Source organism: Colossoma macropomum, unplaced genomic scaffold, assembly GCF_904425465.1.
Source record: "Colossoma macropomum unplaced genomic scaffold, Colossoma_macropomum, whole genome shotgun sequence".
In the NCBI taxonomy this organism is placed as follows: domain Eukaryota; kingdom Metazoa; phylum Chordata; class Actinopteri; order Characiformes; family Serrasalmidae; genus Colossoma; species Colossoma macropomum.
The window spans coordinates 8,349,615-8,377,484 of NW_023494786.1; the positions used below are offsets into that span (position 1 = coordinate 8,349,615).

General features: G+C 39.3%; 2 protein-coding genes and 1 non-coding gene across 4 annotated transcripts; all 3 read right to left on the bottom strand.

Annotated features, from left to right (window-relative positions):
• Positions 1–5,440, bottom strand: mrpl28 (mitochondrial ribosomal protein L28). 2 transcript variants are annotated; one of them, XM_036559749.1, is made up of 7 exons: positions 5,293–5,440; positions 4,063–4,376; positions 3,563–3,715; positions 3,297–3,431; positions 3,058–3,144; positions 770–884; positions 1–594 (listed from the first exon to the last, which is right to left on the bottom strand). In XM_036559749.1, the coding sequence occupies exons 2-6, from the start codon at positions 4,348–4,350 to the stop codon at positions 786–788; spliced, it is 762 nt and encodes a 253-aa protein (XP_036415642.1). In that variant the 5' UTR covers positions 4,351–4,376; positions 5,293–5,440; the 3' UTR covers positions 1–594; positions 770–785. The 2 variants fall into 2 exon arrangements, with proteins under 2 accessions (XP_036415642.1, XP_036415635.1); XM_036559742.1 differs by having other exon boundaries at positions 754–884.
• A 570-nt stretch (positions 5,441–6,010) lies between these two features.
• trnastop-uca lies at positions 6,011–6,097 on the bottom strand. Its single transcript has one exon. It is a non-coding gene; the product is annotated as a tRNA-Sec (tRNA).
• Positions 6,098–11,500: 5,403 nt separating this feature from the next.
• cul5a (cullin 5a) lies at positions 11,501–23,821 on the bottom strand. The gene is made up of 19 exons (XM_036559758.1): positions 23,698–23,821; positions 22,071–22,180; positions 21,862–21,961; positions 21,508–21,684; positions 21,243–21,384; positions 20,854–20,999; positions 20,200–20,280; positions 19,909–20,002; positions 19,678–19,808; positions 19,277–19,384; positions 18,976–19,040; positions 17,754–17,886; positions 17,532–17,663; positions 17,244–17,367; positions 16,972–17,147; positions 16,694–16,855; positions 15,992–16,110; positions 15,734–15,857; positions 11,501–15,632 (listed from the first exon to the last, which is right to left on the bottom strand). The coding sequence occupies exons 1-19, from the start codon at positions 23,719–23,721 to the stop codon at positions 15,438–15,440; spliced, it is 2,343 nt and encodes a 780-aa protein (XP_036415651.1). The 5' UTR covers positions 23,722–23,821; the 3' UTR covers positions 11,501–15,437.
• Positions 23,822–27,870: the final 4,049 nt, after the last annotated feature.

The window sequence follows — 27,870 nt, forward strand, 5'->3', positions numbered from 1 at the left end:
TATGGAGACAAAATTTACTTTAGTGCAAGTAATAACCTATTTACATTTAAACGTATGTAAGTATATAAAAGTAAAATGTAAATGTTGTAACAGGTAAGTCAGGACATTTTACTTTTCATCAAGTAACCAGCCTTTTTTCTTTTTAACAAACTCTGGATGTTGTGACTAATGCACACCACATAAACATAATGGATGGGAACTAGACTGATGAGAAAAAAAGAAAAACAGAAAAATCTCCTGGTGTTTGAGATTTGAAATGAGTACTCTGAAGGCCTAAATGAAAATGTAAGGAGTGAAAAGTATGTTTAAAAGTAAAGGTACAAGTATTCAGCTTAAATAATACTTAAGTACAATAACAAAGTACAATCACTTAAGTATTTTCCACTACTTCCATTATAACACAAGAAAGGACTCGTGGTAGACGAGACGTTGTGGTGTTTGGATCAATAACAGGCCCAGGATGACAAAGCAGCTTCACTCAGATGTGACGTCATACACAGAAATCCATGCCATCTACTGGAGTGAAGGAGAATGGACAGTGAAGCATCCAACCAACCAAGCAGTAATCGTTGGTCACAATTTGTGTCCATATGACTGTAATCAGACAAACAAAAGAATATTTCATCTGACAAATCTGAGGATGATTTTATTGTTTGAGCAGTTGTTAAGATATTTACAGAAAAGTGACAAACTGTAACTGCCATCAATACAAAAGTGAAAGGCAAACACAAATAAATACAATTTTATTTATACGGTCAAAGGATGTTACTGCATTGATCCCATCGTCAGTCTTTCTTTCCCACAATCTGGGGATCTGACAGTTTCTGTATGGCGAGCTCCTTCACAAGTTTGTCCACGCAGCTCCTGTACAGCGGCTCAGGGTCCTGGGACAGAATAAAAGAAAAGACAGGTTGAGTAAAGGATGTGGGGATCTACACTGGATGTTACGTCTGTATATTTTAATCATTGTGTAAAGCCTCGGACTTGGTTTCAACTCGCATCCATCAAAGCGTGACCCTGTCTTGTTCTTTTAAATGTACTACGTCTATTTTTTCCACACCATGCGCATACATGAGAAGTGGAAAAACTCAAAAAGGAAACATAAGGTCTGCTTTCTATGTGGGTTTCAACATTTAGTAAAACATTTTCACGAGGCATTAAAATCACACTAGTCATGAGCATAAGAGAGCGAGTTTCCTGTTTCTAAAGAAAAAAAAAATCAAAAAACAACAACAACAAAAAAAAAAATTAGCAATGGTGAACAAGCTGTTAGCTTATCCAGCTAGCTGGTTTGGCAGATTTGTTAGCAAGACAACAGCTCGCTTTGTTTACTTTGCTTCCAACTGCAAACTGTTTATGAGCAACCTACTGTTCTGGTATTAGAGGCACTGCGCTCCTTCTCTATTAGAGTCAAAGGTGCTAAACTTATATTGAAAAGCAATTCTGTTACATGCTCATGCAGTTCTGTACACAAAAAGTTATGTGAACTTATTCGTGTCATTTGCAAACAAGTCAGCTCTTTGGGCCAACTCTTTTAAATGAACACAGAACCGACACTGAAGAGTTGAATTTTATTTATTTTTTTTTTGGTAATTTAAGACAAAACAAATGGGTAGATATTTTAAAGGCTATAGCTGACCACCCCTCTGAATCTCCTTGGAACCCCCTTCTAAACCCCCTCAGTATCCCCAAATCTGTTGCTTGTTGTGCCAGTCTCTGGTTTTGTTCTTGCTGTTTTAATGTAAATCTTATCCATGTTTCCAAGCATGCCCCATTAGTTCTTCTGATTCTTGACTCTTATCTGCCTTTATTGGATGATGACTGGTTGATGGATTTGCCTGTGTTTTGCCCATCTGCCTATCTTGATACCTCTGAAATCAATCCAGTTAGGGCTACTTATGAGTTAATGCATTTTTTTAATAACAGACATGATGCCATTTTTATTTTATTAAAAATTAAATGAATTATAACCAAAAATCGATGTTACTACAGAACGAAGAGCCGTTTTGGAGCCGAAAGAGAGAGGTGAACTGAGCTGACTGATCTGACTCACTGGAATGTCCATTACTAAGTTGAATAAAAGGTGGAGGAACAAATGCTTAAGTCTGCTTCCCTCTTATTAACGTAGCTCCATTGTTCAGGCATGTAAGGCCACAGAGCTGATACGTAACAGTCCTCCAGAGGATGGTAAAACTGACTCAGTGCGTCACTGGGTGCCCAATCACACTCAACTCTAACACCTTTAAGGTCAACATGAATCAGAAATTCTAATGCATTTTCCTTTTGCACCATGACACATTTATGAGTGTAGCCTGTTATCAGGGAGGGTCCCTGAGCTAGTCAACTGATCGTTTCACTTGATAATGGTGAGCGGGTGAGGTGAAACACTATCTTATTGGTTAACACTTTTTTTCTTGGGCTGCTGGTGCACGTGGATGTAATCAAAACAGGGAAATAAGATTTTGATGTGTTATGATGAATCATGTGCTTGACCAGAGACATGAAAAAAGTAAAAGTCAATTTTGGTTTCAGGTCTGGTGTACTTTTTTTCTGGTTTACTGAAATGAAGAGTGGAAGGCAGGTACTTTAGGAACATTAGTCTGTTTCATGTTTTTGAGCTCAGCGAATTAGTTTCTCCATGTTTTACATACAGCAAGGCAGTCAGTCGTAAGGCAACACAATTCATGGAGATACTGTTTATTGGAGCATCCAGTATCAGGAACTTCTACCTCCAGGTCAGGCTTTCTTATGAATTCATAACAAACCCTTCCTACTCACTTTAACAGTATTTTGTCCTTCCACAAGAAATGTGCACTGCTAATATCTACAGCACTTTAATGCTTAACGTCTGTTTACAGTGTTCAATGTCCAATGTCTCAGTATTAACCTTAATTATTAAACTAAATAAATTACATATTTACGTTTTCTGTACTTTGTTGTTGGTGCAGATACTGGGACAGTATAAACTCTTAGGGATCTGATGTTTACAGATATAGGCCTTGTGTAGATTCCCAAAGTGCAAGGTCTCCCATGCTAATGAACAGTGTATAATATCACCTTATGTTCCAGAAGTCTCTGCTTCTCCACAGCCTCTTCCAGACTCAGTCCTACCCACTCCGCCTCCTCAGCTGGAATCTCAAACTGCTGCTTTGCCGCAATGCAGAGGCCAAGGGGGGAAAAGGACAAATATAAAGGAAAGCATTTAATATCCAACCACATTACACACTCAAAATAAATGATACAATGAGTACTTTTACCAACCAGAAAGCATCACAGTTTTCATGAATTCAGTGTACCTTATACTTGTTGTAGATCTTCTCCCTTTGAACGGGATCATCTGGGTAGAGCTCTGTGTCTTTCCGTGCTAGCCGGAGAAGCATTGCACGTTTGAGGTCCATCCCAAACTTGGAGTTTAAATCCTGCTTTGGTGTCTGAGCAAACACAAAAATACAGAAAAAACCTTCTTCAGCAAGTAAATTACAGTTATCAATCCTAAGAGACTTTTTTTGATTGTTCCTCTGATTAGCTTACTAAATCACAATATATTAGAGATGCACATTACCTTCAGAATGTAGAAGTCAAAGCCATAAGCAGCATCAATAAGATCCAGCGTATGAGCCGTGACTGTGATGGTGAACTTTTGGTTGAGGATTTCACTGTACAGCTCCTTCTTGAAGAGTTGAGGCTTCCAGATCTTCTTCACCTTAGCAGAGAGCTGCAAATAAACAGTATTTAACGTTATTCCTGAACGTACCTATAGAAAATGCTGATTTTTCAGGGAAATGTACTGATGTAGGCAGTTTAATTCTTCCATATGTTAAAGCAGAAATGTCAGGTTCCAGTCATGAAAGGCCTTAATACTATACTGCTTCCCTAATTTACCACACCTGATTCAACCAGTCGAACAAACTTCTGAAAACTGAAGTTCTTCATAAAGCATATTAGAAAAGAGTGTTAGAAAAGAGACTACAATCAGTGCATTCATGTGACCCTCTAAGTCTTGAGGTTGCCAATCCTGCAATTTAACCTCAAAATCATAACACACCCTTTACAACAGCTCACCTTGTCATTATTGGCATATCTGTATCCTGTTATCCAGCCCTCTCCACCCCAAAGGCCATCCTGGGACTCTGGTGGGTAATAAATCGGGATGGGGATGTCCTGCACCCGCTCCCGCTGGCCTGTTTTGGGGTTAACCCTGTATTTTACCCCTAGAGGTTTCCAGTGCACAGGGGTAGGAGGGGTTGTGTCCTGCAGAGCTTTGAGATAGTGCTGCGGCAGACGAGCGTAGATGCCCTTCTTTAACTTCATGGCTTCCCATAGTCGTGGAGGGTACTTATGTAAAGGCATCTTCTTTCAGTTGGTGGTCACAAAGACTGATAAAGAAAGCAGTTTAGTGGGTCAGAAGGTGTACTCGTTAATGATATGCAATGACACCTATTGTAGTAGCTAATTTTTCCCTATTTGATCTGTAGCTAGTTTCAGGTTGCTGCTGTGTAGTAGTTCACCAGAGATAGGAACTTCTAAAGTGTTAGCCTCAACAGAATGACAGAATTCATGATTTTGCATCATGTTGTGTTGTCCATAAGTGTCCTCTCACTACAACACCCAGCATGCATTAAGCAAATATGTCGTACAACACCTGGGAATACAACCAACGGTGATCGCATAGTTCTGACTGCTAATATAGCCACTGAAGTAGAGGCAAGAAAATCTATAGCTACTTGGTTTTTTCTGAATTAGCTAGCTACTTCCAAGCACCTGTTCTCATCTGTCTATCCCATAGTGCTTGAAGTTATTCAAAAGTTGCTCTCCCCTTCAAGATACGGGGTTCTAGTTTTTAAACTGTAAAAAAACTCACCCTAGAGATAATTGTAAGCGTTAAAACATACACGTTCAGAACGGATGTAGCAAGGGTTATATTTTCACTTTAGCTGGAGTGTCTCTTTACGTTCAAAAGATTTTGCAAAATGAAACAAGGCATCCAGAACGACATCAGGGCAACTACACTGATGTAACTTAGCTACAATGCTCATATGATCTGGATGAATATTTGAACCAAACCACAAACCCTTGTCCTCCAGTAAGATGAACTCAAACAGTTCTCCTGTCTTCACATAAGACTTTATTTTACTGTCTAAACAGGACTGTTACTGTCTGTAAACAACTTCTGTTGCAGCTGCTGTCCAAGCAGTTAGCATGGTGCTAACTCCGGTCTATTCCTGCAGCATGGCCGATTGAAGGGGCTGTTCCCCCGAGGAAAGTACTGCAGCTAAAACCACCAACACGTACCTGAGGAAACGCGGACGAAGTTTATTTTGAGCGTGTCTGGCCTGGTTAACTAGCCACCTGCATTACTCATTTCAAACAGCCGAACTCGCACCACTGTCAGCTCACATGCTAGTCAAGGGCACGTTCGGCCACTGCCGATGACGTTGAGGTAGAAGGACCATTGTGATTGGCTGTGAGAAATGTCTAAAACGGCTATTGGTCCGTTTCCCCACTTCTCAAGCCAGGAGGTGAATTCGTGGCAGAGTCTCGAAGTGTTTTTAGAAAAATAATTTCTCCGTGAAAGTGTTGCGCCTCGTGCGTGTACATCAGACGTCATTTAGTCATGACAGCCGCAAGACACTGTGAGAACGAGAGAGAGGCAGTCATGGTTTAGTGGGTCATAAAGGCGCCATAATGCTGTAAATCGACGACATTTCAGTCGCTCTTAAGGAGTCAGCTTCTTATTCGAATTGATCCGTTCCACCTTAAATAGTGCAGCAGTCACATTCTGAGAGGTCGGAATGTACCTGCAGTGCCGTTTTGGTTGGAGAGGGAAAGTCGAATAGTTAGCTGACTTCAGCCTCGGCGCCTTTTGTATAAGCGCGCCACCCGATTCCTCCTCCGGCCGCTTTCGGTGGGGGTGGTTGGATATGGCAACTCATGGTGCACGTTCTAGCATTTCGGTGGTACAAGCCGCCTCTCTTCTCACTCAAAACGCAGCTCTTGCGGACTTCTCCAACGCCCGAAAGGTGGAATTGAACCACTCTGCCGCTAAGCAGCTACAGGTTTGAAGCCTGCACCCCGGACCACCGAGGTTCATCCGGGCATTTAAAGCTGACCCTGACGTAACTATATATACCTCGCCATTGTACTAGATGTTGCGTCCATGGTTGGGTAAAAATATCTTCTTTTCATCATATATTATATTATATAATACATAGCTCATATTATGACATATTTAGCTATTTTTTACGAAAGAATACAATATGCGAGATGACAAACAAGAATCAGAAAGTAGCGTCGCAAGGCATTATTGGCCATTGAATGCAAATGAGCTGTACGCCGGCTCGTTGTGGGCGGAGTGTGTTTGGGCAGTGAGGGGAATGATTAGTCTGCTTTGTTTCGGACAGATCAATCATGAAACTCCCTCTGGACCAATGATAACCCACATTACATGGAATTAGGTACCAGATCAAATGGATTCAGATTACTTCAGTTCAGACATCGCACCTTTAGTGATGAAGACCCTTCAGTGTTAAATTGTTCATGTCAGTGATTATATGTGTGTCTTTACGCAGAGAATATGTGTTTTCATTTCAGTCTGGCGCTTAGCACAGACTACACAGTATATGAATACTCTTTTCCTGTAAGTCCAGGAATAAACAGCAGTGGGCGTTACGGGTGGCATAAACTGGAATTCTGATTCATCCCGAACTCTGCCGTTTGCCTTTCATATCTGGAAACCAAAAGACCGCAGGACTTCCCTCTCTTTTTTCTACATTGTACGAAGATTGTAAAAAAAAAACTAATGATGTTGCATTCTTTAGCAATAATTCTTTGCGTTCTCTTGCAAATGTTTTGCTTTCCTTTGCAATAATTGTGTATTTACTCGCGCTGATTGTGCATTCTGTTGCAAATGCAATGGATTTTGAAAGGGAATGCAAAACCTTTATGAGAGAATGCAAAACATTTCCAAGGGAAGGCAAAATCATTGCAAGTGAATACAAAATTATTGCAAGGTAATGCAATGCCATTGCAATTTTTTTTTTCCCACAGTGGCCTCCTCTAATGAAGGCATTTGACTGGGCAGACTCTTAACTACAACACAGATAACTAAATCTAATAATAAATAAACTATAACTAAATCTTCATTGAGAGACAGGGGGGAGTATATATATATATATATATATATATATATATATATCTATATATATATATATATATATATATATATTGACCTATAATGTATATAGGGGGGAGTATATATATATATATATATTGACCTATAATGTTCCTGCTTAAATAATGTATTTTAATTCAATAACTGAGAAAAGGTTATTAGACCTGTTTGGTAAAGTGTCTTTTTTGTCAGCTTTGTAAGGACTTTTCTTCTTTAATGTTGTTTACACTAAGAACCAGGTAGACATAAAAGATAGAGAATTGAATCAATAAAAATGCTGTTTGAAAGCATAAAAGTAATTTATATTCATAATAATAATAATTTATGCTGTTTATATTAGGTGTAGTTGAAGTGTTGCTTGAATATATGACACTATCTGCTAAAGTCTTCTGGCAACCTGATTTTGTTAAGTACCATTATCAAATGTATTTTAATTCAGTGCATTAACAAGTGTACAAAATACAAAAAAAACCTATAAAAATATATAAAAGGACCCATATCCTGCACAATTCATGTACTTTATATTTCCCCTTTAAGTCCACTTATTACATTTATTTCATTTTATATACCAGACAAGATCTTAGTTCTTTTTATGTCTATTTTCCAGCCTGTCTTTATCCCTTGAAACAGGCTGCTTTTGTTTCTGTCCCTTTAAGACTGATACATGTAAATGAGCTCTGTTCTCGCATGGACCACCGAATGTACTGATGAAGGAAGAACCCGTTTCTGTTTAAACTGAGGGGCTGGCGACTTACATCCTTAACTAGAACCAGGGTGGTCAGCTAGCTAACAGGCGAAAACATAGCCAACAGCCTAAACAAGCCCATCATTAATATCACAGCCTTTGAATTAAAGTACTTACCACATGATTCACTGTAAAACTGCAGTGTAAAAGTGTAAAGAATGTCACCTGAATGGATCACACGCTTCAGATGTCCGTGTTTCAGTCAGAAGTAGCGTCAAACCCAGGCTGAATCCCAAACGACTCCATACTCCCTAATTAGTGTGCTAGCTATATAGGTTTAGAATGGATGCGGCTGAATCCCTTTTAGCTATATTATGCATTGTTGGGGTGCAGGATCTAGTAGTCAATTTCCTCCGTAGTTAGCGTACTATGTAGGGAGCAGGGAGCTATTCGAGTTTCGGCCCCAGCGTGAGAAGAGGGGCGCGGCCAGATTGGCGCTAAGACTCTCGGTGGTAATTTTGTGACCAAAAAGTATTTATAAAGCGAACGTTTTTGCCTTAAACAGTGCTGTGTTATCATAAGTTCACTGTTACAGGACAAAAAGGTAAAAGGTTAATGAAAGGACTGCAGTATACACTGATGGGCGACTAAACGTTCTTCTCCTGCAGGTCCATAGTTGCTTGGCAACGATACCAAAGGAACTACATTTGTCGGCGGAATACTTGTTTATGTCGTTTCCGCTTCGCGTCCTACCTAAGAACAGCCGTCCCCGTAATAAAATCGTAGTAAGGCCCGGCTTCTCTTGGCTTGTTGCTTCATCATACTGCAAAATGGTTTCCATATGTGGACTATATGTACCTGGTAGTGAACGGTATGTTTTGAAACTTTGACAATATATATTGTCATTTAACTCCTTTATTCAAAAAAAGTGATGGAAATTTGTTTTTCCATGATATGGGCCCTGTAATACAGACCAAACACCCCTAGCCACCCCTACCGTGGTTGTTCAGTCTCTACTCGCTAGGCTACTTCTGTCACTTTGGTGACACGTTCTTCCACAAATGTTGTCAGTACTAGTGAAAAATACAACATGCTGTTTATTTCATATTTGCTATCTATGAGGTAGCTGGCTAAAATAATCCAGCTTGAATAAAGAATCTAAACTGCATTCTAGCTAGTTTGCTAGCTAAACATAGGCCTGAGGGCAGATATCTGTTTTGTGAGAAACAAAGCTCCACATTATGGTGCATTCTTACGATTAATATTCATTTCAAACTGAAATAATACACCACAACCACAGCGTACTTTTCCCAACAAATATACTGTGAGTTCATTTGGAGGTGAGCAGCAAAAGAACAAACACTGAAAGACATGTAGACGTTGTATTACGTGTAAGCAAATACACCAGCCGGCCACTTCATTAAGTATATCTCCTTGTTTTTACACTCATTGCCCATTTTATCAGCTCCACTTACCATATAGGTAAACTTCTACCGTGTACTGTAGTCCATCTGTTTCTCTGCATACTTTGTCAGCCCCCTTTTACCCTGTTATTCAATGGTCCCAGGACCCCCCACAGAGCAGTTATTATTTAGGTGGTGGGTCATTCTCAGAACTGCAGTGACACTAATGGTGGTGGTGGTGTGTTAGTGTGCGGTGCTGCTGGAGCTTTTAAGCTCCTCAGTGTCAGTGCTGGACTTAGAATAGTCCACCAACCAAAAATATCCAGCCAACAGCTTCCTGTGACCACTGATGAAGAACTACAGGATGACCAGCACAAACTGTGCAGCAACAGATGAGCTATCATCTCTGACAAGGTGTAAAAAACAAGGTAGGAGTGTCTAATAGAGTGGACAGTGAGTCAACACAGTGGTTAAAAACTCCTGCAGCACTGCTGTGTCTGATCCACTCATACCAGCACAACACACACTAATACACCGCCACCACGTTAGTGTCACTGCAATGCTGAAAATGACTCACCACCTATATAATACTAATAGTGAAAAACAGGGTAAAGAGGGGCTAACAAGTATGCAGAGATACAGATAAACTACAGTCTGTAATTGTAGAACTACAAAAGTGCACCTATGTGGTAAATGGAGCTGATAAAATGGACAATGAGTGCAGATACGAAGTAGAATTAAAAAAAAAAAACGAAGTAGTATTTAATGATGTGGTCTGTTGGTGTATATGTGACTTCAGTTATATGTTTCTGCACATATGTTCTGGAGAGTTTACTAACTGTAATGCCTTAATGCTGCTCTGGTGTAAAACAGAGGGAAGTGAGACAGCTGGTTACCATATTGGAGAGGAACAAGTCAGGTGGATGTCACTTCAGTGTCATTTGATTAGGAGGTAAGCAGGATAGGAGCAAACACTGATAGTAAGGATGACACAGCACCATCACTCCTTTTATCCTTAAATAAACGTATATCATGACCACTGAATGCTTTCCAAACAGACGTCATTATAGACAGCAAAAACGTAAATAAGCAAGAAAATTGAATGCGTCGGACTTCAGTTCACCGAAGCACCCTGCTTTATATTATGTAGTAAGGATCCCTGTATAATCACTGTGGGGGGGAAAGCTGCCTCCCCCACTAAAGTACCACTGTATGTTTCACAATCTTTATTATGAAATATAATCAGTAACAAGCAGTTACACATTTACAGGCCAGTACACAGGCCAGACTAGGACTGCAGCCTGTTCTGCCTTTTCAGTGCTAAAGACTCTTTTTTACTGATGTACCACCATCTACTGGACAAACAGTATTTTACACACAGAAGGTTGTCAGCTGGAAACTTAAAAGACCGAAAAATCAAATCTCCCCCAGTCTACACCACATGTAGTTGATCAGCCAAGACATATTTACTGTCTGAAGTTTGCTTCTATAGTTTTGCACTAAACTTTGACACTTATGTACCTGATTAGCAATAGAAGCTTATAGCCAGCCAACTAACATTGTGTAAAAAATACACCTTAATCAACCAATCATTTCAAACTGCACTGTGTTGTTAAACAATCTAAAAAAACTTGCTTATGTGGTTTCTCACACTGTATGATGTACTGTTATCTATTAAGACTGACAAAAGTACAGATGAAATTTAGGTTTGGGATCAATTTAGGCTGCTATTTTAGCAATGAAAAAAAAGTATTTGGAGCCAAAAAATGACAAAAAAACTGCAGAAAATATCTCCTAATTTGGTCAAGATTATTTGGAAGTTATGTTGGACGCCAGCTAATCTACTGCAACAGTTAATCCATAATGGAATAATTTGTATTTTTATGCTGTCAGAAAATGAAACCAGCATGAAAATGTTTAAATTCTTTCAAATTTGAGCTTTTTTCCCCCCTGAGCATTTTATCTTTCGTCTGATGTTGATCCCTTTTAAATCTCACATATCATATACTGTTCTTTCACCGCCCGTTTGTTGTCTTGTCTGACATAGTTGCACAATCTAAACCTGTATTATTATTTAATAGAAATGACTGGGTCTTTAGATGTTCACATGACTTGCATGTGCTGTCTTACATTCAGATTATGCAAATGGTGAGGGAAGAAAAAAATACTATTCGTCCCTTTACTCAAATGAGTGACGTCCAGAGATACAGTGCACTGAAAGACCGACACCTGAAGTCAAAGCCATATCAGTCTCCTTAAAAGACATCTTTATTTTGCAAGGAAATAAATTATACAACTTAAAAAAAAAAAGAAACTCATTCAAAGAAAAATAAATGAATGGAGTACACCAAAACAGTTCACCCAGACTGCAAGATAAACGTCCACTCGGGCACTCCGCGGCTCCAAACCCTCACTGCAGCTAGCGGCACACATTCGCTTGATATATTCAGTATAGGATTCGAAAACCCAACTCTTCAAGTTTACAGATCTGCACATCCTAAAAAGTATATTTAGACAATCCTAGGCAGAGTAAATGCACGTTTAATAATTAAATTAATATTTTTTTATTGTCACAGAGGTGGCATCCCACACTAAGCATACTCAATATCTTGCTTTCATTTTCCTGGAGGAAAAAAAAATGCTGAGTGCAGAAACTTAGTCACTTACTTAGAAATTAACACTGAAAATCATTCCGACAACTCTATTCAACCTTTTGCGACGCCTGTCGATACAAAAACAATTAAGATGACAAATACTGATTATATGCCTCACTGCAGCATATAGGCTATGTCTGGATAAAGTAACAGTAGAAAGTATGTGAAAAGTGGGCAGAAGAATGAACACACACAGACTCCCACACTTCTTTACAGATTTTGAAAACCAGTGTCAAGTTTGGATAACGATCCGTTTTGCAAAATAACTGTAAAACTGCAAGGACAGTGGAAGCAGATGAAGGAAAAGAGATGCATGCGCTTTGTAACTTTGTGTGAGATAAAAGTGGGGCAGCCAATGCTGGAAATGAGTGCAAATTCTCATGCAACACTCCTATTCCACTTCAGTACAAGCCTCAATGTTACAAACACAACATGACATCCTCTTATCTACGTATAATGGCAGAACTCCCCATGTCCTACTGCCTTTCACTTAAAGCGATACTAAAAGCACTGCAAAAGGGAAATTCTAGGCAGTCATGATCAGGGCTCAGATGTATCCAGAACAAATTCTGCCAGCTTTCTTCAAGTGTTTAATGCTTGCCTGATTATTGCTCATTCTGGTTTTGTGTGAATGTATTTCTATTAGGACATGCATCTGTTAGTATGCCTGAAATAGGCTTGCAAAAATGATTCAAAATGCTTAATATACTATGCCTTCATTCGGAAGTTAATACAAATTTCCAATCTCATCATTCTCTCTTTAAAGGCCTAACATTCAAACCACCTGTTGCCAGAAATCAACAAAAAAATCCCTACCAAAGTGTTTAACTTCACAAGCAATACAGGCCAGTCAGAGGAAAGGGAAGAATAAACCCTCTCCACAAATTGTAAATTAAGCAATGAATCATGTAGAAACAGAACTTCACTGTGTCTCACTGATCAGTGGCTCCCAATTACCCAATGCACACATACACATCCGTTCCCACACCCCCACTCACATTATAATTCTGAATAAATAAAGTGAACAACATTATATTATCATTTTACTGGCTTTCTGCTGCTCTGAAGGAATTGTATGTAAGATTACACAGGCAACAAGGCTTTTGATTTCCTAAAAGCTCAGAATTAAACACCCAAGCTTGCAACAGTCTTTCCTGTCTGGTCTGTGAACCTGCACTATTTGTCACATTCTCATTAACGTGGCATGAATTTCCAGCTGATTACAACACATTACAGTGACCACTGTGCTATGCTGATTAATCAAGTTCATCATTCATGTCTGAGGCCAATTTATAAGGATTTTAAGGGAATCTTAATGACCATTAAATAAAATTAGATAAATTAGAAAACTTTTATGTAGCCCACTTAAACCTGAACAAAAAGCTCAGGCTATTTTGGCATTATCCATACGAACATCTTAAATTTCATCAAGACTTATAACATGCTACACAGACAGGGAAGATAATTGGAAAAACATAACAACACTGAATTGCTACTGCATCAGGGAAGAAAAATGGTTGTCTTTTAGAAAGGCAGCTGTGTAAAACTGTTAGAAATATTATGGACGGGTTGTTTTAGGAAACAAATTATGTCCCAAAAATTGAACTATTCCATGTATACACTTTGCTTTTGGTTAACACAAGTTCTTCTGTGTAATATTTAATGACTTTTACATTATAATCACATGCCAAATGATGCCAGGTATGAGACAAGCTAAAAAAAAATAAACGATCTCAGATCACTTGCTACTCCCGGTAAGGAGACAAATGTCTCAACTAATGACTGGTGTGAAACATTTTAGATAGGTTGAAGACACATTAGCAGCTACACTTTTAAACGAATCTCATCACATAACGCAATATCACTAAGTTCACAGGTCTGGCTAGTGATTACAATGTGTCAAATATTACATAATAAAGCTCAGAGTGTGTCAGTGCACCAAACAACTCTCTTAACCTGCTTATTGGCTTTTCTGTTCAAGGGTGTAGCATCAAAAGCAAGTACTACATAACCTGATATAACAGCAGAGCTGAAAAGGCCCAACTATAGCAAATTGCTCCAATTTGTTAATACATGATGTGGCTGTTTTGCAGGAAATTCAAAAAAGTGACAAGATAATTAAGACACAGTCATTAAGTCTGTCGGACAGAACCAATCCAAAACGAGGGGGGTAAAAAGGACATACTACAAAATATTTTTCTATATCATTCCTGTGTAATATTAATATTAACCCCTCCATGTTTTACTTTGGCAATGTGCAATTAGTAAGGGAGTAAGCAAACCAGTACTGTGAGCTGCTTCAAGCACAGAAAACATTCCAACAACATCTGCTTGAAATAACTTGGCTGCCCCACTGTGCCTGAGGTTTACAGAGTAAAGATTAGACGGACATAACTTGGACCTAACCTTTTTTTTAAACTCAAATATCCACTTATGTGCTTCATAAGCTTGAAGGTCAAAGTTGGAGTGAACAAACTCTCCTGGACAAATCTGAATGGAGAGATACTATTTCATGTGAGGTTTTTCATCTGCCTCCACTCGAGAGAAAAACACACAAAAATAAAAGTTCAGTGACCTTACTGGCTTGTAATACCTCAATAACAACAATAACTAACAACAGCAACCACCTGTTAACACCTACTAAACATCCATATCATCCTCCTCCTAAAGGAGGAGTAGAGGCAGATGATGCTTGATGCAGTGTAGGCCAGGGAAAGGAAATGAAGGTTTTTTTGTGACATCTGGATGGACATCCTGCAGCATAAACACACTGTGTCAATCAGCTATCTTGAGTTCAAAAGTGATCTCGCAAGAAGAAAGAAAACAAAGAAAAATACACCCACGCATACACACACACACACACAATAGATGAAAGAAAGAAAGCCATGCTGACATAGTGTGGCAGAGTGTGTAAAGTGCTAACGCTCAAGTCCTCCATCCTGGTGAGGGCTCCTGTGTGGCTGCAGTGGGAGCTGTAGGAACCTGTAAGAATGGCCAATGTCCACTGGAGGATGGTGACAGCAGCAGGCGCAGTGTGAGCTGTGGGCCAGGGGAGGAGGAGAAGAGTGGACACAGTCTGGCCCAGACGGATGGCTGGGAGAGAGAGGGGGGCACACAAACACAGCACACACAAACAGGTCCTTGGATGACTAAGACATTCCCACTGACGGCATGCTGTTGGAGATGTAGACACTCACGAAAAAAAAAAAAGGCAAACCACCCACCATGCATACTGACTACCAGTTGGCAAAAATAGAGTCAATTTTGTCTTTTTTTCCTCTGAAATCTCCCATCCTCAACTCATGTTTCTTTACTGTAAGGTAAGGCAGGGATTTTCTTTAAATGAGCTATTCTGGTGTGTGACTGTCGGTCATTAAAAACAAGCCCGTCGCTCCACGAGAAGATCAGCAGCCAGTGTGGTTTCTCCACGGCTTCAGCACCCCTCTCCCACTGCTGACCTCCTGCAGGTTTCACCATCTTCACCTTGATCAGAACAATAAGCATCTCCAGCGTAAACCTCAGCGCTACGCCATGTAAATGAAGGTGTTAATGTCCGACTCATCTCGCTTTATGTACTTGTGCTCGATAAGCCACTCGATCTGCTCCTTGATCATCTTCTTTTGGGGAAGAAACATGTTCTTCAGGATCTCCACCAGCTCTGTCTGCAGCTGGGCGTTGGTGATCTTCTTCCGCATCTTCATGATCTGGATGATAGCCTCCTAAAAGATCAAAAAGGAAAGGGGGGAAAAATGAAGAAAGAAAATGCTTTTGCATGTTATGTTAAAAATAAAATGGCAATTTTCCCCCAATGATCACATACCTGTGTTCTTAATATCCTAAGTTGAACAATGCCTTCATTTTCCTCTTCCCTCATTCGTTCTGTAGTCAACTGTAGGCGGCCAATCAAGTTAATCTTTCCCCTCTTCTGCACCTTTGAGTTTTTTCTGGAGAGCAAAAGAAAAAAAAACAGTGTAGCACTAAGAGTTTATTGACACCACTTACTCATAAATCAAGAAACATGGGACTAAAAAACTCAGAACTGCAAATCCATTTAAATGACCCAAGAATAGATACGTACATCAAGGAGAACTCCTGATTAACAAAGAACAATGTACTGTCTGTGAAATCTTTGGGAGAGCTCACTTGAGGTTCATACGACAAGACCTGTCGTTTGAGTTTTGGAAAGGCAACAAGCGACTAAAGGGAAAGAGAAACAGAAAGTCAGAATGGCATATGTAATCAGGACTTGAATTACTCAACTTCAAAGTCAAGCACACATGCAAGAAAACCTGGACATCTGAGAACCTGACCAGGGAAACTAAGCCACTTCCTTCTCCATCTACGTAATTTAGCCTGGAAAGGCCAACACTAGGCTACACTATCATCATCCTGTTGGATATTATATTTTTGTGCAAAGTTAGTATTTGGTCACTTATTGAAGTGGTCAGACTCAGATACAACCAACCATTATCTGAGCGTTTGTGAAAAGGACATGAGAATTTGAGATTGAAGGAATGCATAAACAATCATGACATTCACTGCAAATGAAATGTTTTGTTTTCAGACAGTGGAGAAAGTGTTTGTTTTAAATTTTTTCTTTTTTCAGACAGTGGGAACCATGAAAAATATTCAATGCTTTTGTGTTGCCAAATTATAAAATTCAGAATATAAATCTGAATTAAACTAGCCGAATTACATATTTTTTTACAGATATTTATAAAAAAATTAAAACAATCACTCAACCCTAGCCTACACTATGCTTTGACACTTGATCTCTTACCCAGAGCGTGCGTCTCAGCTCGGCGTCAGGTAGCTCCGTGGCAAGCTTGAGGTTCTCAAAGCTAATCTTTTCCCTGGGTCTTTGGTTCCAGGCAAAGAGAACGGCCAGCTGGAAAGTAGTGACCTCCAAGTCATACTGGCCCACTTCGTTTTTAAATGTGATCTATGGGAAAGACAGAAAGATGCTGTACTAATCTACAGGTGCTGCTTTATATTGATCGCTATCAGAATTTACCATCAGGTGGAAGGAAAAATAACTGAATCAGAATTCCAACTCACAATGCCATTGGACATAAGGTGGTGCCAATGGAGCTTTCTGCCACTGTGATTCTTCTTGTAGAAGTCTTCTACTTCAGGAATAAGGTCCTCCAGCTCAGTGGGCAGCGACACAAAGACCTTCTCCGAGCTGCGAGACCATGCTCCAGCATTCAAGATCTTGATGTTGACTGAATCCGCTGCACCAGAGAACAATTAAGATAACAAAAACTGATTGAATACAAATACTAATGCCTTGAATGGGTTCAGACATGAACATTGTGCAGTGACGTCACCTGGTAAAGCAAGCTTGTTGTGTTTGTGCATCTCCTTGAAGACCTGGTTTAGATCCTCCGAGACTTTAATGTCCTGGAACATTCTAGCCAACTTGTTGACATAATCAGCAGGCATACCAACTTCCTGCAAAATGCAAAGGAAAAACTAAACATTTTTGGGAAAAAAGCAGTAATAATGAAAATTGATGACAAGAAAAAGAACTGTTCATTTCTCCCACCTATTCCATCACATCCATTCTCTATCACCTAAATAAAAAGTTAATCACATCATCCTAGTACAATACTTACCCTCAACCACTCAACCATGTTCTCCTCTATCTCGCTATCAGCTGAAATGTCCAGGATCAGCCTCCTTGTCAGGTGAGCTTTATGGTATCTCATGAACACATCCTTATTCTGGACGTATTTCAGCACCAGTAACTACAACACAACTTAAATTAGTAAATCAGGCATTCTCAGGAAAAGGATGTTTTTGTTGTATAGACTGTTTAATAAATGTTAGAACCATACCACTTCTTTTAATTTCAGCTCGATCTCCTCAGACGTAAGCTTCTTGCTAAGTGGGGTCTTTCTTAGCAGCATGTCACAGTAGTTGGCTAGCAGCTCTGGACACTTAGACTCAGGTTGTGTTTTGAGGCCCACTCTGCATGTAAGCATAGGTCCACAGAGTCAATTTAACAAAGAGAGGCGCACATTTATATAAAAATCATATAGATATTGGTAGAATATTGCTTAAAAATGTGTACATTTGAGTGGTATTTGATGATGTATTTATTGAACTGTGGAAGTGCAGAAAACCTAGGCAATGCTGTATTAATAAAATGTCTGCATTTTTATTAATTTTACTGCGTTTCTAACCGGGATAGACACTGTCTATTTTCCGGTGACCCTGGCCACAATATTTCATATTTTGGGCACTTCAATTGCACAGCCTGTGGCCGGAGTGGCCAGTTACTTTGGAGATTTGTTTTGCATTTATTAACGTAACCACCACGTTAGTCAAAGTGGCAGTGTATTGACTGTGGTGGTCCCTCCAGCTGAGCTAGTTCATCTGGCATCACAGACAAAAGACAAAAGTTTGCTAATTTAACTCTGTGAAATTAGGTCTTTTTTCAAATGAGGTTAAAAAATTTGTTAAATAAGCTGGCATTTCACAGAAGCTGTCACTGCAGTAGCTAAACAGTACCTAATGACCACAACGGCAATATTCTTATTAATGTAAAGCTTTTAAATAAATATTTCTGCTTTCAAAGCAACACGACAGGCTTTTGGTACTGAAGCAGACTTGTTAATTGTAAATGCAATGTACACACAATAAACATTTTTCTGCTATTCTGGCCACAAATTCGTCAGTTTGCCTATAAGATAAATTGGCTTGGTGGCCTGTATAGCCAGTGCAATATTTTTTATTTATTTATTTTTTTAAAACATCTGACTAGCCCTGTTTGTGACTCTACAAAAATAAATGTTATATTTCTCTGTAATGCTATTCAAGGTAGATGACCCAATTTATACATTTTATAAATGCTAATACATTTAGCTTTATCAGTGTATCGCTATTAGCAAACAAACATTAAAAAATAGGCAACGGCTAACAAGACAAAAAGAGAAGCAGATAAAAGTGTACAGTCTCTAAAAATGGAGTGAATAAGGAACCAACAACTTAACAATGCATGAAGTTTCTGAGTAAATGGCATATGAAAGTCTGAACAACACAGCTGCATTTACTCACCCTTTCTGCTTCATTGGCAGCTCCAGCTTAAATATTGTGGCATCATTTACAACTGCTTTGTATGCCTAAGACATGCAAGCACATTGTAAGCTCATCTGTTCCAAAATGTGTTTCAAAAATGCATGTATGCATATGTGTCCTTTAGACTTGGATTAATTGAGATTTTGATTAGCATTTTGATAAATGATCATCATGGTTACTGTAAAAGACTGCAGTCATGAATCTAACAATGCCCAGTAAATCACAGTGAGCATTTAAGAGCCTTTGCATCAACACAAAACAGACGCAGCAGCATACTCACTTTATCTCTGGCTGTGAGGAATCGAGGATCATCCTGGAACGCTTCCTTCACAAGTTTACTAAAGCGGTTGAAGAGAGTAAGAAGCTGCTCCACATACTTCTCCGAGTCCTGAATAGAGGCATATTAGTTGCTAGTTTATGTGTGTCTGTGGCAACATGTTCTATCCCAATATGCAATTTCAACAGACCTACTCTGGGGGTATTGAGCCAGACACCCTAAGTCAAAAGTCAACTCTGTCTAATAGGAGAGGATACTGGTGACAGTCCTCACTGTGGGCTTAAATTATCCTGCTTTACAGCAATAATGTACTTTAAATATCCTCCTGGAGTGCCATTAAGAAGACACAAGTTCCACAAACATCAAATATGGTAACTGTCTTTATAGTTTTGTTCTCCACTCACAGTTGTGATGGTCTCAGCAGCAGCAACCATGTCGGCCAGCCCAGCACTAATTATGTGTTCCTCCAGGTCCTTTAGCATAGGCTCAATTCCACTGGGAACTTTATCCATCAGGGAGAACATCAGATGCAGCTCTGCACAGATGTGTAGAACAATTTACATATCAGCAAACTATTACCCAATTTAAAAAAACATACATAAATGTGTCGTAAGCTCAGCTGAACCAGTGCTTACTGTCAGTCTCGTTGCGTTTGATCATGCCAGGACATTCTGCCAAGATGGTTTCTTTGAATGACGTCACCAGTGCATTTACACAACATTCCATAAGCTAGAACAAAAGTCCAATGTCATTCAGTAATTCTTAATAGAAAAATATGGCACAATATTGTATATGATACAGAGGGAAAAAAGAAATAAGCTTAAGATGTGAATAGGAACAGAGAAACAAATTTTCCAAGACTAAGATTTTCGACATGGGGGTGGGGGGGGATGAAAATTGGTAATGGACGCAAGCTAAATACTCACTGCTTGAACAGAATTACATTCACGTCGGGTCTCTAAATACCGTAGTGCGCGTTTTTCCTCCTCCCTTAACTTAGCGTCTGCCTGCAGTTAACAAACACGAAACCAAACAAAGAGACAAAATGATTATTTAAGTCCAGGTATTACAGTACTTGTCCACTTGCAACCTCACCTTGCCGCATCCTATTCATTTAAATGGAGAGCGAAATCTTACCACAGCAAAGTTTACATGGTTCGAGCGATAAAGTAAAGTTTAAATCATACAGGACTCGTAGGTTACTTGCTAAGGTAGCTAGCTAGCATGTTAGGGAGATTGAGCAAGCGAACATTCTAGCTTGTGTGGATGATCGATGCATTCTGAAAATTATTTAGTGCCCCAGATATGTTCAGTATGGTTTCTTCATTTCCATAATGACACAGAAACGCCTACCAGTAGCAAGCAGAGATCTGGTGCAGTGAAATGCGGTGAGAAAAAGTGCAAGTGGACACGTACAGTTACAAGAAGTAAACTGAAGTTGAAGACCAGTATGTCTATTTAGTTTTCTTCTCACAAACCAACTTGTCATGAACTAGATATGTCATTAACAGTGAAATTCCCTATAACAAAATATCAGAGAATCATAACTTGACATACTGAGCAAAATGTAAAACACATACATATTTCATGTAGTTTTGTACTCCATTCTGCTGCAGGTAGGAGGGTGCCTGTGTTCTATAGAACCTCTCAGTGGAGTCAAGGTAGGCTTTCTCAAAGTTATCCCTGTAGATTTGCAGCTTATCATCAGGGTTGGAACACAGGTTCACTGTTAAAAAAAAGGTATATTAGGAATCTTCTATTGGACTATACATATACAGCCACACCCCATATCATGTCTCTGCAGTCAAAGTATACCAACAGTAGGCTGCAGCTTCTCCCAAAGAAAAGGTTATATTCTTGTAAAATACATATTTTCCTATACCACCCCCCCACACATGTATATAACACCTCCAACATTAAACACTACATGGTATAACAATAACATAATTTTCTAATATTTCTCTCTCACCATAGGACTCGCGCACCCCAATGACCAATTGAGAGTCAAAAGCTTCTCCAAGCCTTTCGGCATGAACCAACTTCATTGCACTATCCTGCAACCTATTCTTAATGTTGGAAAAGATGGATTCGTTCCAAGTGTCTAACATCAGCTACGAATAGACAAAAACAGAGAGGAGAGAGGACAAAGGTCAAACTGAATGTATTGCTTGCTCAGGCCACAAATCCTGCTAAACAAAGCGCTAACAACACCAGTCCTTTTTGTCCCTGCTCACCTTCCGCACTATGCTGTCCTCCACATTGGATTTCTTGTTGCTACCTTGCTTGCCCATCAAGGTGATCTCAAGCTGGCAAAATGGCTTAGGCAGAATGTCACACTGCGTGAAGAACTTCCTCCACTCCACGATGTAAGCCTTGAGGAGAGCAGTGTCATCTTGGTGACTGAGCACCCTCTGAAAACCAGAGAGTTGGACAAACAGAAGAACAGGTGCAAGCTGGCGTCAGTGTCAGCGAGAATCACTCAAACTGCTAACTATTTGAATCACAACCTAAGTGTTTCTGAGTGAACAATTCAGCTATTAAAAGGAAGCCTTGTGAGGAACCTCAGTATAACCCTTAGCATTCCTTACCGCCTGGGCTTGCTTAATAAAATCTAGGATGTCCTCCTTAAGAGCCTGGTGGATCTTTGCAGGGCCTTTGTCATCCCATAAGCAGACTGCATGAACATCTCTGTGGCAGAGAAGAAAATGACAAAGCAATGACACCGATGCCAAGGTAAAACTATAAGGAAAGGGCTAAAAAAATTATAAAAAAAAAAAAACAGAATTCGTCATCTTACGAGAATAGATCGAACCACTGCTGCTTAGTTACGGACTCCTGGCGAAGCAACTTAAGGACAATTGGGCGCATCTGATCCCACTTGTCCTCAAACTGGAGGGACCCTTTGTTCTGAGGGAGGGATTGAGAAAGATCAAAGAAGGCTTGATAAGCTACTTAGCCTATATTCCACACTACAGGAGAAAATGAGGATTGAGAGAGAGAGAGAGAGAGAGAGAGAAAACAGAAAAGCAGACTGTGACTGTGCTCAAATACTTCTTCTTATAGGACCCCCACTTAGAACAGTCAGAACGTTTTGGTTAAAAGATTTGTCTCAAAACGTAATTGTCTTGCACTGCCATTAGACAGATCTTCTTTCATGTAAATCCCAAAGCGATTAGCGCACCAGCTATACAATTCTAGAAAACTGCAGATACGTTACCTACCTAATTATAAAACCCATGCTAAACTAGACACCCTTGGGTAACAAACTGACAAGTAATGGGGTTAACGTCCTTGCTAAAAAAAAATAATAATAAAAACCATTAACAGTTTCTCTTGGTTCCTGTTGGTGTCCAATAGCCACTAATGGTATTTTGGCTTTTCCTGATGGGTTGATTTCACAGTGTACATGATTCTAATGGTTTAACAGGTGTTCTGTGACTGATTCCAGATCCATTTGATGGTTTCCTAACGGGATCTAAAGGTGTCCTACAGGAAACTAGTAGTTTGTAATAGTAACCAAGCTAACTCCCATTAAAAAGCAAAACCATCAGGCCTTAATCCTAATGTTATGGTCTTTTTTCAGCATCGGTTACCCACTGATGAGCGTGTAAAATAGGGTTCAGTGACAGCTGCCTACAGGTAACTGTACCTTAACCTGGGTAATTTAAGCAGCCATTCTTACGTATTCTTTACCGAGCTGGTGAGATAACGGAGGATTCAGAGGGGCTAGTGACAGAACCATAGATAATCTCCGTCATGGTTTAACTTTCTAAGGCTCTCTGTAAACGTAGAAACATGCAACGACGTTAGTAGCTCCCTGAATATTGCCGTCAGCTTACGTTAGCGAGAAAGCTAACCTAGCTACCTTAAAATTCATATCGCAAACACCAATAACTCGACTTTAAAATGTCGACAGAGTTAGTGGTGCACGGCCTTTCCGTCTGAGCCAGGAAAATATAATCTAACGTGAGATATCAGGTAAATGGCTACTAGCCGGTGACTATCCGCAGGTATCTGCTTACTGAGCAGCCTAGCCAGTTCGCTAACTGTCCATCTCGGATTCACTCAGACTTATTTTCGAAACTATGCCGCTGTAGAACAGCAGCAAATTAGAGGACGGACGAAAAAAATGCCCAGACATAAATCACAATCTTACTGTGTGTGCTACTAAGCTAACTGCCCCCCTACTATGCCACCATTAGCACAGGCTAAGCTAGCTAGCCTAGCATTATGAGCTTTAGCCTGACTAGCAAAAACAGCCTGCTAGCAAGTCTCATAAAGTGGCTTTGCAAGAAGGCGCCCGAGCAAACTGTCATGGATAATGTCCGAGAGACAGTCGTCTGCTGCGTTCAAAGCATTATTTATGCACAGAGCCTCAGTTCAGTACGCGTAATTTGAATGCAGTAAGCTGTAGTCTCTCTTACCTTTAACAAATTAGACATCGCCATGTTTCCTTAACTTACTCTCCCTCGTTTGATCTCGCGAGTCTTGGCTTGGCATAAGAATGGAGTCTGGACAGGGGGGCTAGGTAGGCCAGTGTAGCTCAGCTAGCCCACCATTTGGCTGTGACACTGTCAAAAATGGAAATACTAAACTGTCAGGACAATGACAGACCACAGCTGAGACATTTTAAACGCATTACTCGGTCTGTGGCATCTGTAATAACAGTAGCTGGGCAAATTTAATTCTAAACTTATTACAAAAAAACTTCAACCGCATACAAGGAGGACATCACTGTGTTTAACAAAGGAGAAAAACTTTTTTATGTCAGTCAAAATGACCATTTAAGTTATTAATTACCCAACATCAGAAAAAAACACAGAAATACAACAGCTAAACACTATATCAACTTTTTCAGCATTTAATGTGTCCTTGCCTTTATTTGAGCTTCCATTCTTTTTTGAAAGACTTGCTTTCAGTTTTTCAAAGAAATCTGCAAAGACATTTTCCTCTAAATTTCAGTCTTAAAAGGTTGGATTTTCTGCTTCTCACAATACAAGTAATCCCAAACACATTGAATGATGTGGGTGATCTGGGGTGGTCAGTCCATTGCTCTGAAAACACCAGCAGCGTCTTTGCTTAGCAAATTTTTTTGTCATTTTCTCAGTAACAGCTTCTTGACAGCTAACAGCTCGTACGTTTGTTAGGAGTCTTATTTTCTCTGTAGTTTCTAATCATTTCACTTTTGGAAACTCCTGTTCTTTTGGTTTTTTTACTTATTTGCCTTTTACTTTCCACTTCCTTATGCAAGTGAATTGTCTTCCTAATCTCAGAAATATCTCCTGAAAAGTAAATAATTTACACTTTTTGCACAGTTCTGTATTCCAAATATACACTTACTGAGCACTTTTATTGGGTGTACCTACTTTGTATCTACATTTTTTGTCCATTTTATCAGCTCCATTTACCATATAGGTGCATTTTGTAGTTCTACAATTACAGACTGTAGTTCATCTGTTTCTTTGCAGAATTTGTTATCCTGCCTTTACCCCATTCATCAATGGTCAGGCCCCCACAGGACACTACAGAGCAGGTATGATTTGGGTGGTGGATCATTCTCAGCTTGTGGTGGTGTGTTAGTGTGTGTTGTGCTGGTACGAGAGGATCAGACACAGCAGTGCTGCTGGAATGTGTGTATATATGAGACACACACATGAGACACAGTTTGACAATATTTTATACATATGTTCTTTAGGCTTGAGCACATTGGATTTGAAATTAACCATTGACTGTGAGGTTAAAATGCAGAAATACTGAGCGAAGCAGTATTTCTGCATTATACTTGGCTGCATAACTGTTTCTTATCTAGCTATACAATGTATTATATTATTAGTTATTGCTTAACAGAGCAAAGAGTGTTGAGCTCATCCTGTCTGTCACTGATGTCTCTCAAAAGGAAGACCAGATAAGTGTCAGTGCCAGTAAAGCAGACCATCATGAGACTTACAAACATATTAATCAAGAACAGCCAAACCATGAGCTGTGCTAAAATCAGCTCTTTAGTGCATTTTAATAGAACCATCATCTACATTTTCTATATAAATATTGTCTTTTTTTTATTCTAAAACGTTGTAGATCCATTTGTACCAATTTTGGTTTTAACGGCTGACATAATAAAAAATACATTTTTATTTCTTTGATAAGGATTGTGGGATTAATCACAATATAGTAATAATATTTCTTATATGTGTAAAGGTCACTTCAAAAAAAAACAAACAAAAAAAAACGAAAATTCTTGGAAGTGGCCTATAATGCATTTTGGAGCAAAACCCTTCAATTAATTTTTACCTGTCTATTTTCCAAACTCATGTGATCCCAATTGTGAGTGAGAATAGTGGTTCTCAACTCCAGTCCTGGTGACCCTCTTCCATGCACATTTTCGAGTAATCCCTGCCCCAACACTCCCTGATGCAGCTCATATTAGGGCTTGATAATCAATTAATGAGCTCAGTCAGATGTTTTGGGGAAAGCAATAGCTTGAGGTAGTTGATAGCTTCAGATAGCTGGGATTAAGAACCACTGCATAACAGGTGTCAGACTTTAGTCCTGGAGGGAAATAGCACTCCAGAGTTTGGCATCCTACCTCATTTACCACACCTCATCAGCTCATCATAAAGGCCTTAATGAGTTGAATCCAGAGTGTTGGAGACTGATACATTGTAAATTACCTCTATTGTTATTTGTCGAAATGATGCATACAGTGTTCAAAACAAATCTGGTTGGAAATGTATGAAACAAACAAAGTCCTCAGGGACATCAGAAAATATAAACTTCAGTCACTCCTTCTGGATATCTAGATCCTTTTGGAAGGCTGTGTAATGATACATTTTCTTTTTGTTGGCCAGAAATATTACAACACCCCATCATCTTCCTCTCCACCAATTCAGTTATTGACTGTCCGCATTAACAACACTCCTTATCACCTCAGTGTGAATGGGTGGACTAAACTGCAGTAGGCCGCTTGGGTGGTCATGTGTTAACACGCTTATGGTTGTAAAAATACACAGATAGGTCAAAAACTACCAAAATGAAAATACACTAGAATGCCTCAGGGGGTTTACCATAATGTGCAAACTACTGGTAAGCCTTAAAAACAAAAAGATTATATTATAGTTTGCTATAAAAAAGGAAATAATAAAAAAGCACCTTAACTGATTGGATCAAAACTCACTGGACAGTGCTTCACCTTGTAGCAGGGCAGTGACCCCAAACGCACTAATTAGTAAGTATTTAAGTATAAGTATTTCTGAGCCTAAAAGAGGAATGTTCTTGACTGGCCAAGTCAGTCACCCAACCTGAATCCCGCTGAGAATGCATGTTAATTACTGAATGGAACACTACAGGCCAAAAGCCAAAAAAACACAGTCTTCAGCCAGTCCAGTGGTCATTGAAAAAAAATACTCTTCAGGACAATTTTATTAGTTTATTAAGTCAATCACATGTGGTTCAATGAAATTTACAAATGATTAATTAAATGTAGAAATGTGTATTTGTAAAAAATAAAATGGATATATCTCAAAGTAAAACTGGCATTCTGCACCTTACCCTCATAGTCATTCTTACTCATCCACTGTGCTGGAGGGACTTGTCACTGTCCACTATATTGCACTATGCATTATGTTCATTACCTTGCATTATTGTTTTGCATGCTGGGTGCTGGCTTGCATGCTGGTCTGGGCTGAGTTCTTATTCAGACTGGCAGGGGGTTCCCTTACATCTGAAAGACCTGTGATTTTGAAGCTCTATTGAAGTTCTATCAGTTTCATCCATATTTTCACACAATAAATCTGATGCTTAATTAGTTGTTCCTGGCAACATGTAATCAGGTCCACTTGCTGATTCATTGTTTAAGAGCCCTATCTGATTAATTCTCAATCACACAAATTCTGTCACTCTCTGGGCTTTGGTTAAATCTCTATTCTAATCCATCTGTTTGAGGATTATAGATGGAGCGTGTTATTTTACCTGGGGCAGCCAGTAGAGGTCAGGCACGAGCCTGGATGCAGAGGTTGTTCCTCAATGTTTGAGCAGAGCTTGTGATCAAAATGATCAGTTTCCTTATTTCAGTGGAATAGCCTCTGTATATCATGTGGGATCATCAGCCAGCACCACAATGTTTTAATGACCAATGGCTAACTTTTCGAGGCTCCACAATATCCTTCCTCAGAATACATTCTGAATGAATACCTTGGGACAGTGCAGTATGTGGTGTTTTGGAAGGTGGGACACATTGGCAGAAACTGAACACCTCAGTTGCATAGCTCTGGAAAATATTCTTACAGCCCAGATGCTCATGTATGCACCAAGTTGGTTGAGGTTTGACTAGGAATGGCTAGTTATCAAAGCATGTGTGTACAAAAAGGATACAGGCTCATTGATTAATATTCCAGATTTTATTAAAACACAAAGATTCAACTTTTTTTTTACAATTCAGTCTATAAATATGAAATATTGCAAGATATGAAAAGTTTTCATGAAATAACATAACCTAGTTCACTTTAATAAAATTCCTTAATATTTCCTAATATAAAGATATGGGACTAGAAATGCATAATGGCACAATATCTGCAATTTTCATAATAATCAAACGTTTGTGC

Bases quoted from the DNA above. Each gene is read 5' to 3' on its own strand.
- mrpl28 (XM_036559749.1), bottom strand. From the start codon at position 4,350: ATGCCTTTACATAAGTACCCTCCACGACTATGGGAAGCCATGAAGTTA. The intron at 3,432-3,562 runs GTAATGTGCATC...GTGTTTGCTCAG, and splicing joins TTGACTTCTACATTCTGAAG to ACACCAAAGCAGGATTTAAA. The intron at 885-3,057 runs GTGATATTATAC...ATTCTGTCCCAG, and splicing joins AGAGACTTCTGGAACATAAG to GACCCTGAGCCGCTGTACAG.
- cul5a (XM_036559758.1), bottom strand. From the start codon at position 23,721: ATGGCGATGTCTAATTTGTTAAAG. The intron at 19,809-19,908 runs GTAAGCACTGGT...ACATCTGTGCAG, and splicing joins CAAACGCAACGAGACTGACA to AGCTGCATCTGATGTTCTCC. The intron at 16,856-16,971 runs GTGAGTTGGAAT...TCTTTCCCATAG, and splicing joins ACCTTATGTCCAATGGCATT to ATCACATTTAAAAACGAAGT.